The sequence below is a fragment of the Tachysurus fulvidraco genome, chromosome 20 (genome assembly GCF_022655615.1).
Source record: "Tachysurus fulvidraco isolate hzauxx_2018 chromosome 20, HZAU_PFXX_2.0, whole genome shotgun sequence".
NCBI lineage: Eukaryota > Metazoa > Chordata > Actinopteri > Siluriformes > Bagridae > Tachysurus > Tachysurus fulvidraco.
The window spans coordinates 5634308-5646832 of record NC_062537.1 but is presented as its reverse complement, the minus strand read 5'-3'; the positions used below and the strand labels follow the sequence as shown (position 1 = coordinate 5646832).

General features: G+C 41.9%; 1 protein-coding gene across 12 annotated transcripts in view; it reads right to left on the bottom strand.

Annotated features, from left to right (window-relative positions):
• Window positions 1-12525, bottom strand: part of LOC113638365 (cAMP-specific 3',5'-cyclic phosphodiesterase 4D-like) — a 149514-nt gene that overhangs the window by 7640 nt on the left and 129349 nt on the right. For 10 of the 12 annotated variants that reach the window (XM_027139440.2, XM_027139437.2, XM_027139436.2 and 7 more), the window contains 4 exons: window positions 11337-11373; window positions 10756-10832; window positions 10529-10578; window positions 6619-6731 (listed from right to left, as the gene is read on the bottom strand). In XM_027139440.2, coding sequence (XP_026995241.2) covers window positions 6619-6731; window positions 10529-10578; window positions 10756-10832; window positions 11337-11373 — 277 coding nt within the window. Of the gene's footprint in view, window positions 1-84; window positions 148-6618; window positions 6732-6876; window positions 7231-10528; window positions 10579-10755; window positions 10833-11336; window positions 11374-12525 lie in introns of those variants that run through there. The other 2 variants (XM_027139449.2, XM_047804742.1) reach the window with 2 other exon arrangements.

Here is a 12525-nt window from a genome sequence, read left to right as displayed (position 1 = left end):
CACCGTGGCTAAGGACCGCACGACAAACCAGGAAGACAGCTGGTAATACAGTACATATCTTTAGGAAGAATCAATATGCCATACCTTTATATATCCCAATGAGACAGAGAGCAAATAATTTGCTTCAGGCATTTTCGCAAGCAGCCAGATCACATATAAAGAATAATAAAAATTTGGAAAAAAAAAATATATATATATAAATCCGTAGATCAGCTTTTGTTCATTATCTCAGGCAAAAAGGAGATAAAAAAAATAAAAAAAAAGATAGTCAGTGAAAAGACTTTTGATAATACGGAAGCGTCAAATAACTGCTGGCTTGGAGCAGGTCGATCATATTTTCTCGCTTGTGTCGTGAAAAAATGGCAGGAAAGGGAGGATGGTGTGCTTGTGGAGGAAAAAAAAGCATCAGTCCTGTCGACACCTTCCAAATAAGGGACTGCGCTGGTATTGGATGCAGCCTGAGCCCACGAGCAGCCAATCAGCACTGATTACAGCCCGAGGAGAGGGATGGAGTGGTTAAGGCATGCTGATGGAGGAGTGCATTAAGTACAGGCATTACCATTATCTCCTACCCTGTCTCTTAACTCATAACACATATACTGTACATGCTTTTTTTCCCCCCTCAACCACCAAATGGATGAATCCACAAATATTCTGTAGACTACAAAATCGAAAACAACTTAACTAAGTGCTACTTAATCTTTCACATGATGATGATCTAAATTGCAGATGAAATTCCATTTACATATCAAAGCTGAATGAACAGAACACAACATGCTCTCATTCAATATTAGAGCCCAATGTAATGAAAGCAAAGAAACAACAACAACAACAACAACAACAACAACAACAGTGGCACATTCATATGGAGATAGCAAAGACCCCACCTGGAATTCATTTAACCTGGCCGCAAATCTTTCACACGCATCACCCAAGAGTTCATTTGGAAAACAAATGAAGCTATCACAAGGCCCTTTATTAAGTCGATGGCCAGCAGCTAGTTTTATTGTATCGTCTTTGCCTATTTGAATATGTGGCTGAACGCTGCATGGTATAGCGTGGTCAGAGCTGGGCTGAAGAACACAGCTCTTATATGAGCGTTTGCGTCACTGTAGGTCCTCTATGCAAAGTGAGTGTATAATGTGCTTGAGAGGAGCGATAGACAGTGAAACCATAAAGGCGTACATATTGAAGAACAGCCGTGGGGTCTGGCTGTGAACAATGAATCATGCTTACAGATGCTGGGCAAAGACGTGTTCTCCATTGGCGTACTGGAAGGTCACCTCAAAACTAAAACTATATCTCAAGAAATCTCTGAGCAGCTGGACGGATCTGTTCATTAGCACGAGTCAATGGCACGAGTCTAATCTCTAGTATTTGATTATCATGAGGCAGGGTGACGATCCTAACCTGAAAATTGTGCATGCAAAAAAACGTCCTCGACCCGAATCCCTACCAAATGCATCAAGTCTAATAAAGTGGCTAGTAAGTTTATATGCTAGAAATAAATAACGGATAAAGTGACTTTATGATAAAAGCCCAAAATGCACAGCACATGCCCCTGCGTGGCTTTTTTATCTCGTAAGTTGCACTACACACGTTAAGACACACACCCATACACATCTGGCTCTTTTTATGTGAGTATTGTAAACAGACTAGTAGTTGTGTATTATAATGACATGTTTTACTTCCTCAGAACCGTGTGGAATCAGATCAGTCAGCATTTTTGCTGTCACTGCCAGAGTGAGTAGTGATCATGAATTAAACGCAAATCGGACGCCAGTATCAGTCCGACAGCATGAACAGGAGGAATGTTCTGAAATAAAAAGCTAAATGCTTCCTGTCATGGTTACATTTGATCTATTTTCCTACATTTTCCTAATCGCCTGCACCCAGTACATTTCAGTGAAGCCACCGACTACCAGTAACACAATGCAAGTGCTGCACGTCGGTCCTGCTGTAGCTGTTTTTGAGAGGGCACCAGGCCTCTGCGGTTTACTGCGAAGGGGAGTGTGGTGATTTCTGGAGCAGGCTGAGGCTCTGGACTCATCTGGAGCTCGGGTGGCTTTGATTAAAGCCAGCGGCGGCGTCTTTGAGAACTCCATGGCTTGGCTTTTCCTTCCTTGTGGTTAAGGCTCTGAAGTGAAGCAGCGGAGTGGCAGCGACTCCTGTACCACAGCGTGTGTGTGCAGAACCCGAATGCCTCTCAGCACTCAGCCACAGTACTGGAAGGAGGAGTGGTCTGCGGTCATCTCTCTCTCTCTCTCTCTCTCTCTCTCTCTCTCTCCCTGCTTTTCTCTGTACTTTGCTTTTCTTCAGCTTTGGGTTTGTATCCAGGCACAAAGACCCACCAGCTTCATAATCTGCAGGGTGTGGCATGTGGTAACACGGAGGTAGACGGGAACACTAACAGCGTAACAGCACTGCTGCCAAATAATAAACTCAAGATTTCATACTTTTTTATTTTTTATTTTTAACTAGCAGAAAAACTGTATGAATAATTCTTATACTTACATCTGATTTTTATGCATGAAAGATTCTTTTGTTTCCGTTTTGATAAGAGAGAAACAACGTCGAGTGAAAGTGTCTAAAAAAAACGTATATTTTTTTTTTATTATTATTATTACTATTTTTTAACCCTGTTACATTTCAATGTAGTGTAAATATAGGATAGCTCTTATGTGTTATTTCTACCTATAGCTATAAATAGTTAGTCCTTGGAAGACTGGACAGGTTTTGTTTTCTGTTATGTGATATCTCCAGTTGTGAAAATCAATACGGAATCAACATGGTGATAACGCCGTGGCGGAATATAGTCCGCTGTGTAGTGAGGAGTGTTTCTCACCTGACCTCAGAGCAGAGAAGAAGGACATTTCAGGTTTGCTCATACACTGAATCACCCATTAACCTAATATCAGCTATAATCTACAGTACATGGAAACCAAGATATGCAAAGAGTTTTGTTTCTGTTAAATGTAACTACATTGTTAAACAGTGACATGAGGAAAGATACATGAACAATTCATATTGGCCTACAATCAGCTTACGGTCATCAGTATACAGTATAAATGAGAGCAGTGTGTAAACATCAGTGGAATGTTTTCTGACTTGGCTTTAAACTCTCACTTATAGAAAATAACACTTTTTTAACTTATCAGGCAAACAACAGCAACAACGAACACGAAGGCCGGTGCTTATTTGATTAAAGCTGTTGCTACAATAAACTGGGATTGAGTCTGAAAACGAGGTTCGGATTCTCTGCTCCTCTGGAAGAGTCAGACTTGTTTATGGTCTGCTCTAAAATAGTGAAACGGTGAACGACTTAAGATGTTATCAGATATCTTTCCTGGCGAAAGGCAGTCTACCGGAGTCCCAGCATCACTGAAAAGGGATATCCGCATATGTGTCTTACTTCTGAGTCATACGTTCCCTGAATCATCACACCAAAAACCACCCCTGCTCTCTTCTGAATCTTATTATAACCCTTTATTGTAAATCATACTCATTCATTACTAATATATGTGAATATATGTGTAGGATGGAGAGACAGAAGACCTAGACCTCTCTCTAGCTCCAGCTCTGTTTTCTCTCTGTCTGCCCCCCCACCCCCCACCCCCCACTCTACCGGTGGCTCAGTTTGTTGTGTTTCCATAGCAACTGTGAGCATGTAGGATCATGCTTGGGCCTCCTCTGTAACAGAGCGGGTGTGTTTGTTGCAGTTTATGTGGGTGTTTTTGTGAGTGTGTATGTGTGTGTGTGTGTGTGTGTGTGCGTAGGTATTCAGTTAATCAGCATGCAGTGCGCTTGGCTGATTCCAGCATTTCAGCAGCATGCTTGATGCGCTTAAGGACAGATATGAAACAGGCAGGAGATGAGGAGGAGGAGCCACAGAGCAGCCATGCTTTTGATTGGTCCAGAGCTGTCGCGCTACAGTGAGAATGTACTGTAAATGTTTCAAGCTACAACGCTAAGATCCAAACACTGTTTATTGAAACAGACTAAACAATCAGGTATCGATACTGCAACTACAAACACACGAGAGTATTGAATCAGAAGTGTTTTGCTTCTTTGCGAATAACATTTTTTTTGGTTTGGGTTTTTATTTTTAAGTGATAATGTCATGTATGATGCCACAACAGCATGTTTCTGTTACATCCAAACGTATTATTTATGTACACTCTTTGCTATTACATTTACATAGATCCTTTGCATAGAGATCGTTCCAGCAGAATGTGTGTGTGTGTGTGTGTGTGTGTGTGTGTGTGTGTGTTTGTGCAGAAGTGCAAATAAGAAACAGTGGTAATGTTGTTTTACTAAGATCATTTCAACAGAACATTATCGGTTTGATATAACACCTGATACACGGCCCCAGAAACGTATCATGAAAAAGGATCTTTATGTATATTAGAGCAACTCCACCGTTTAAGATACCATCTAAAGTAAAGACAGAAATGTTAGATCTAAAGCACGGCAAAAAGGTTTTAAAAGATGTGTCTGCGTAATACAAAACAGGAAATGATCTCCTAGGTTACGCCGTGTGTATAAATCTGCCATAATGTAAACAGCTCGACGGCAATACGTACAATACACGGACGGCGATGTTGATAAACGGACAGCAAACAAGATTCGACACAGTGTGGATATTGAAACTAAATAAATATGTTAGGAGACAGCATTTGTTTGATAAGAAACATACAATTGCTAGAAAATAATAAGTGTAAATTATGGGATGTAGGAAGCACACATTTATGGAGTTGGAGGGGAACAAATTAATGTACAAATGAATGGAGTTAGGAAATATAATCTAGTAAAACGTAAATGTACGAGTATGTAACGTACTAAATAAAACCTTATACCTGGAAGGATGAATTTGGGGGAGGATTGAAGTGAAGAAGTATAAATTAAGGGGGTATTTGTGTGTTTGTTTGGGGGGGGGGTAGAGAGAGAGAGAGAGAGAGAGAGAGAGAGAGATAGATAGAGAGAGTGAGAGAGAGAGATAGATAGAGAGAGTGAGAGAGAGAGAGAGAGAGAGAGAGAGAGAGAGACAGTGAGAGAGAGAGAGAGAGAGAGAGAGAGAGAGAGAGAGAGAGAGAGAGAGAGAGAGAGAGAGAGGCCCTACGTTCCTGGGAATGAGTGTGTTGTGAATGTCCCTATGATGCCTTAATCACATGCTATAGTTCCTTGAATGAAACTGGCTTAGGGAGTACTGTATAAACCAGCTTATGGGTTCCTAGAAAGATCTTGCTTTTCCTCTGTTCAGGAATACAAGGCTATTGTGTTAAAAGAGACACAAGATAACCAGACATGAGTAAGCCTGGTTTACATTTTGGGACAGGAATGGCTGCACTGCTCCATCGCTCTCTTACTGGTGATGAGGCCTAATGTTGAGCTATAGGACAGCTCTGTTACATGGACTATAAGGGACCGGATAGCACACACAGCACCCGGTCTTTCTAGACTGATATAATAGTCTAGGCTCATTTCTGACAAAGCCACAGAAAACATTCTAATCAAGCATCTGATACTGAATCCATTCCACACTGTGGTCAGAAAGCGGATTATGGTGCATGACCTTCAGAATAATAGGTGGGAATTCCTTTTTCTTTCCACCTCTCTCTCTCTCTCTCTCTCTCTCTCTCTCTCTCTCTCTCTCTCCCCAAACAGCTCCACTTCCCCCTGCATTAACCACAGTGAGCAAAACATCACAGTTGTATTAAACACATTATAATGTCTATCCATATATCTCTGTACGATCCCAGCACTGAGCACAATGCAACACTCAAGTCCAGTGTAACCACAGTCAAAGCAGAAAGCTGCATCGACAGCCAACGCACAGTAAACAACCACATACTCCACTGCAATCTGACTTCCACAGAAGCCACTGTCAGAGATATGATGCAAATGACGATGAGAGTGCAAGAACCTACACACACACACACACACACACACTCACACTTGTCCACATGGTGATGAGCCAATCAGCCATACTCACATAGCAGCACAATCATTTTGTCCTGTTTTGATCTGAGACAACGGTGCATTTATCAGAGCAGAGAGAGCGAGCTCCCGAATGAGAGTGTCATGTCAGCTGATGGGGACGATGAATCCTGGAGCCCTGTGATGGAGAATCCTAACCATGCCTGACGCACGTCTTCGTCTCGCAGGTTACATTTGGTTTGTGTACATTTCCCAGACAGACAGCGTATCCCTTGGGTGGCCATCTTGGCTCAGGCTCTCATAAGTCTCAGCCAATGCTAAACCTACATTACCTGCTTGCTCTGACCAGTGAAAACAATAACTCGTAGAAAGACGGCATGCGTGCGGTTAATTAACGTGTTCATAAACTGATGGTTCTTGAAATGTGTGTTAGGTTTTATTCATTTTATTCAATTAAAAATTGTAATTAGAACTTAATAAGAAAGACAGATTTGATGTGGATTGTCTGGCATAGTTCAGCATGGCACTGGAGGCTCTGTGTTTGGGTTGGATATGTAAGGAATGACAATATCAACTGATGAACTTGACCCTTCGTGGGTACGTTGGTCATTTTTGGGAAAACGTTGAAATAAGTGAATAATATGCAGCAATCAAACAGTGGAAACTGGAAGGCTGACTCACCTTATTGGAGGCCATCTCGCTGACAGAGTGGCGGGTCTGCAGGGTCTCCAGCTGGTCCAGGCACCAGTCAAGCTCCTCCAGTGTCTCGGTGGCCAGCTTCTGGTAGGCCTCCTCTGGGGGAAGACAGGAGGGGAGGGGGTGGTCAGTTTTGAGACGTTTCACGGGGCTGGCCGAGGTCTCGTACCCGGTCATGCCGCGCTGTCCGGATTTCACGCGCGGGTGACTCTTCATGCTACAATGAAAAAAGAAGTCTCCTACATGTAAGAGGAGGGCTGAAGGAACAAATCGAAACTCCTGGGCCTGGGAACCCCTTCCATTTATTCCAGAGTAGTGCAGAAAAGTCCAGATGAATCAGAGAAAAGGAGTTACACTGGTGAGTGTCCAGCAGTGCACAGATCCTGGTCTACAGAGCGATGGCACACCATGCCCTAACTATGCAAATTCACACAGCTCGCATGCACAAAAGTCTGAGCCAGATGCGTCACTGACTAAGACAACAAATCTGCATCCCAACACATGACTAGCACCAGGCTCCAGTAGTGGTCCATCAGGTGAGGGTGGTGATCTGGAGGAGAGGGAGAAATTCAGGAGGACAGCTCTCGACTTTCAGTCATGCACTTCTTTCTAAAAATAAATAAATAAATAAAAAGGAATAAATAAAAGGAGCAGAGCAGAAAGCAGAGCTCACTTCTCTTGCACCTCCTCTATAGCTCCTTCTGGCCAAAGACCAGACCTCCATATGAAGCTGTAGGAGCACAGTGATGAAGGTCCCTCCTCTGTTAGGGAGTAAGATCAACAAGCTGATTTAAAAAAATAATTAAAAAAAAAAATAAGGAAATAGTCAGCCAGTAAGAGCTCGGCAGCACCTCAACGTGGCGGCATGACTTAAGAGGCTTTGCTTTACACAAAACACAATCGGTTTCCTGTGAAAGCCCAAGTCTAAAGACCCGGAGAGCACGACACAGGAAGAAAAAGAAAAGCTGGGCTGGATTTTTGGATTGGAGTTGTGTTCTGCTGTAATCTGAGCATCTGTCAGCAGGAAAGGAAGCTGCAATACAAATGTAAACAAATGTAAACATCACCAAAGCACTAGATATATTGTTCCCTAAACAGGAACATTCCAAAAGGGCTTTACATACACATATACGTTACATATACACTGCCTGTACAAACAATAATGCAAAAACAGCCCTGCTCTGAAGGTGGACACTCTGCCAGGTGAGTATTACATTGGGTTTAAATGTAAAGTAAGTACATGACTGATATCTAAGATGAGACCTGACATGATTATCTCTGTGTAAAAAAACAAAACAAACAAAAATATTTGCTAATGAAGTGCTGGACTGCTGAGGTGCCGAGAGAGAAAGGGACAATGAGAGCCGTGTTAAGGGTCCATTTGTGCTACGTGTGACTTTCACCCCTATTTTCAGTCTGTCCCCCCTTTCGAAAGGCTGTGCGATCGCTCAGGAGAGTTTGTAAGCACAGGGGACCACTGTCCTTGCTGACGGCGTCTCCTCTGACGTCAATGGCATTCTTCTCATGTTTAGTGCAACACTCTGAGGCTGCTCAGACTCAGCTCTAAACTCTGGAACGGATTCTCTCCAGGATTGACTGGGAGAAGAGAAAAACCTCCAAACCTAGTTTTCTTGTACTAAAAGGTTAATGCAGATGCCCACGTCAGGCTGTTAGGTCAGATCTGGCACAAGTGTGTCAGATATGTGTCATCATGCCACAAATTTAGGCTGAAAAAAAAAAAACTGTCCAGTGAATGTACTGCTGCTTTAAAAATACAAGAAAAGGAAGAACGCACTGCGAGTGGAATTATTTTATGGAGACATCATTATCCATGGGTGGCACAGTGGTGCAGGAGGTCACTGCCTCACCGCTCCAGATTTCCCAGTTTGATTCGGAGCTCGGGTTACTGGGTCTGGTTTCTGCTGTGTTAAAATGTGTGTGTGTGTGTGTGTGTGTGTGTGTGTGTGTGTGTGTGTGTGTGTGTGTCTGGTGCCCTTCAATGGACTGGTGTCCCAATTTGCAACCAATAACAAATGTATTAAAGAACACATTATACATTTGATCCATTTATCGTTATGTTTATCAATGACGACGGCTGTTATTACTTATGTTACAGGCATTCGTTCCTTCACCACCCTCTCTTTTGTTTTCTAAGACGAGTTAATAAGACAAAACCATGTGGCTTGGAGCGAAGCACAAAGCCCTCCCTTCTGGAGACTCTCCTGTGATGCTTAGGCTCTTTCTGAAAATGCTAAATAAATGTCATAGCCACCGAAAGCCTTGCTATGTAAACAATTCTTTGAAAAAAGGATTGTATAAATACGTTTACGCGAGTATTAGCCATTCAAGTGAATCCCTGTGAATTCATTAACGCCTCCTGACCAATCAGATTCGAGAAGATTAAATAAAACACCTTGCAGGTTTTTCCAACTTCCTGTATAATCCTGTGAACTCATCCTGCTTTCTCTCACAGCGAGACGCTTAAAAGCCTGTAGTAATGCCAGATCCGTCTCTGACTAAGAGCTGTGGTGCTGTGTTCATGAAATCATGCACGGCAGTAGGTCCTAAAGTCATAAGGTAGGATGGCAATGTTTCACGGTGTGAAATTCCTTGACTCAGGAAACACATGGAATCTGTGCCCATCGTGCCAGCCGGATGGCACGTCCTCACACCATCCCACAGCACGTCACCACTATCCATGGCACACATACACACAGAAACCACTTCCAAGAAAGCAGTGGGGAAGAAGCGGCGTCGTGGAAACTGGCTTCTCTGTGTCCCTGGAGGACGTTGATGAGTGACGTCAGAGTTCAGATGACATCATTCTCTACAGTCTAATCCGCCTCTCTCTCTCTCTCTCTCTCTCTCTCTCTCTCTCTCTCTCTCTCTCTCTCTCTCAACCATTGCCTCATCTCTCCTAGTTCTTATTCCATTCACCTTCCAGTGCAGCATTGCCAAGTAGGGGGCAGAACCTTGCTATTTTTAACAGGTGCTATTTAAAGCCCAGCTCATAATACAACAGATCAATCAGTATCTGCAGGTGACTCGCAGTATAACCGAGTGCTGATTGAGCAAGGGTATGTGTGTGTGTGAACAGTGCATTATAACTTTCTAAATACAGACTCCAGTCCAATATAAAAGCCTTTAAACAGCCTTAGGCTTAACAAATGCATGCTATTACATGCTGAATTCAGAAATTCCCAGTTCATTGACAAATAAAATACCACTGATCTTTTGAGAGCTTTGATTGACCGACACATCTTGTGAGTCGTAGCAAGAAGCGCCAGCTTTAGCTGAGGTGGTACGCAAGAAAACAGTGTATACGTCAGGGTTTTATCTTTTTACCAAGTAATCACACAAACGTGCATTCTTGGTGAAAAAATACTTCATCTTCATCAACCGTCTATTTGATGTGTTATATTTAAGCCAATTAGATTTTATGGATAGACATATTTTTAATCAGTTCAATACTGCATTCCTCATATACATTACAGGAAGTATACCATGAAATCACTGGATTTTCTTAACAGCAGTTTTTCTTGGTCTAATGATGGGACCTCTGCTGCTGGAGGAATTAGTCATGTAAGCCAAAAAGTGGTAGTTTGTCTCCCTCTACAGGTGAGATGCGGAAACTACACAAAGGCATCTCATGAGTTGAAACAAGGGCATGTTTGGCACTCAGACATGGTCTGTAGGTTTGAGTGTCTTGTACAAAATAACCTCCTAAAAAACACATTTCTGTGGAACAGTATAGTATCAGTTACGGAACGCTTATTTGTTCCCCCTGAGATATCTAATATTGATCCTACAAGCAAATGACAATCTGTCCTACAGTACCATTTCATACAGTCGGTCACATTCATGATTCATAACACAATACGAAATGAAATCTTACCTGTGAAGGAAGCTTTTTGGAGAGGAGGTGGGTTACACATGGGAGCCCTCCTGCAATATGACCAGATAAAGAGAAAGCACTTTATACATAATCCTGTCGACTTTAATGTCTTAATTACACACGTTTTGAAGAATGTCTCCAAACCCGGATGATGGATCCCGTGCACAGTTTTACTGGTACACAGTACGCACCACATACTAACCTAGCACTGATAGAACTGCACTCACTTATTTGAGGATCTTTCTTGCTGCAAGTTGGTTAACGCTGCAAAATTGTTCCGTACCGTTCTCAAGCTGGCCAGTACCTACAGTACGGAGAGAGGAAACCAGAATGATGTCAACAGGTTATACGTTATACAGAGCTGATAAAGGATTGAAGCAGACTTCCAATTTCATCAAATACCACTATTATTATAACACCAAGATCGTTATCTGTTTTATTTAATTTGATTATATATTTTATTAGAAATATATTTATTTATACAGAGAAGATATGAATAAATAGTGTGTTTTTCTGCCACAGCTCTGGATTCTGATTGGTCAGCAAGTTTGTGACTGATTTTCTCTAAAAGAGCTCATGCTGGTCATAATTATATTATAAATAGGTTAGGTGTCATTCATGAAGAAATAAATACATTATGATTGCAGGCAAACTGCTGTGGGACATGATGTTATAAGAAAATAATCAATTTCTGGGTGATATCAGAAACTTTGTTATTAATGTTATTTTCCTATAACGTCGTATCTCCTTGTCATTTTTTTTTTTTATTTCTCCTGCTGCGCTGCTGAAGGAGCCGACAGGCACTAACCTGGGCAAACGGTGTTACAATCAGGTCATCCCCGTGACTGCAAGAGAGTGGACACAGGAAGTGAGTTAGTAGTTTGGTACACAGACAGCGTCTCAGCTACAATGACCTCGAGGAGGAGGTAGTCATGGTCCTGTTGTGTGGTGCTCACATGTCTGAAATGCTGCATGCAATGTTGCCGCCACAAAAAAACCATATCATTAAAAGCAAAATAAAAATGAAGAAAAGAAAGTGCTGGATAAGAGTGTGAAGGAGAGCGTTATCTAGTATTACACTTTGCTTTGATGACATGGTTTATCTGTGGGACAAAAGTCCAAGGGAGGAGGAATGGGGCGCTTGTCAGGCGTTCGGGGATATGAACGTGTTACTTGCAGGTGAATGTTAATTAGTTGGATGTAGAGAGGAGGGAAATCATGGATTGATATCATGGATGGTCCTACTGAGGGACAAAATATTCATTCTCCAGCTGCATCAGGAAAACCAATAATCAGCATTTATCTCTAAATGTCTTTAGGGTTCGGTTTTTTTATTCGAATCAGATTCACGAGCAATTGCAGTGCTTTTATTGGTATCCTTATTTAAAAAATGAGCAAATGTAAACATTAAATAACATGAAATATATGATCGCTTAAGCTCTAACGCATGAGAATGACTGCCACCTTTATTATAGTATTTTTGGACACTTGCCTTGGAGAGAACATCATCACTAAATGTATTGCTGTAATGTCTAACAGGGTTGAAAGTCATCTTCAGCATCTTTACCATTTACATGTCAAGCATCATTATAGTCTTAGGCTGTCCTCTTTAATATAGTCCGCAAGAAATCAGCATACTGAGATGGTCATTAAAAAGCCTTATATTTGGCTTGTTATCTCCTGGCATAGTCAAGCAGGTTTTAGGCTGAAATAGCAAAATTTATACGAGCCCCACTGAAGCCACAAAATAGCCCCAAAGCACCCGTAATCCACCTCCAGACTCTAAAGTGCAGAATCAGGTGTTTTTTCCTTGGATGCCTTTTTGGTTTTCCCCAAAAAATGAGAGAGATGAATGACCGAGTGAACCTGCATTTGAGCAAGCTTATTGAAACCTTTCTATTTCTAAAGAAAAGGGACATGGGGAATGAGAGCATCGTTTAGACACAAGAGACATTACCTTATAAATCATTGTGTGCAATGTTTCTTTTAGACGATGA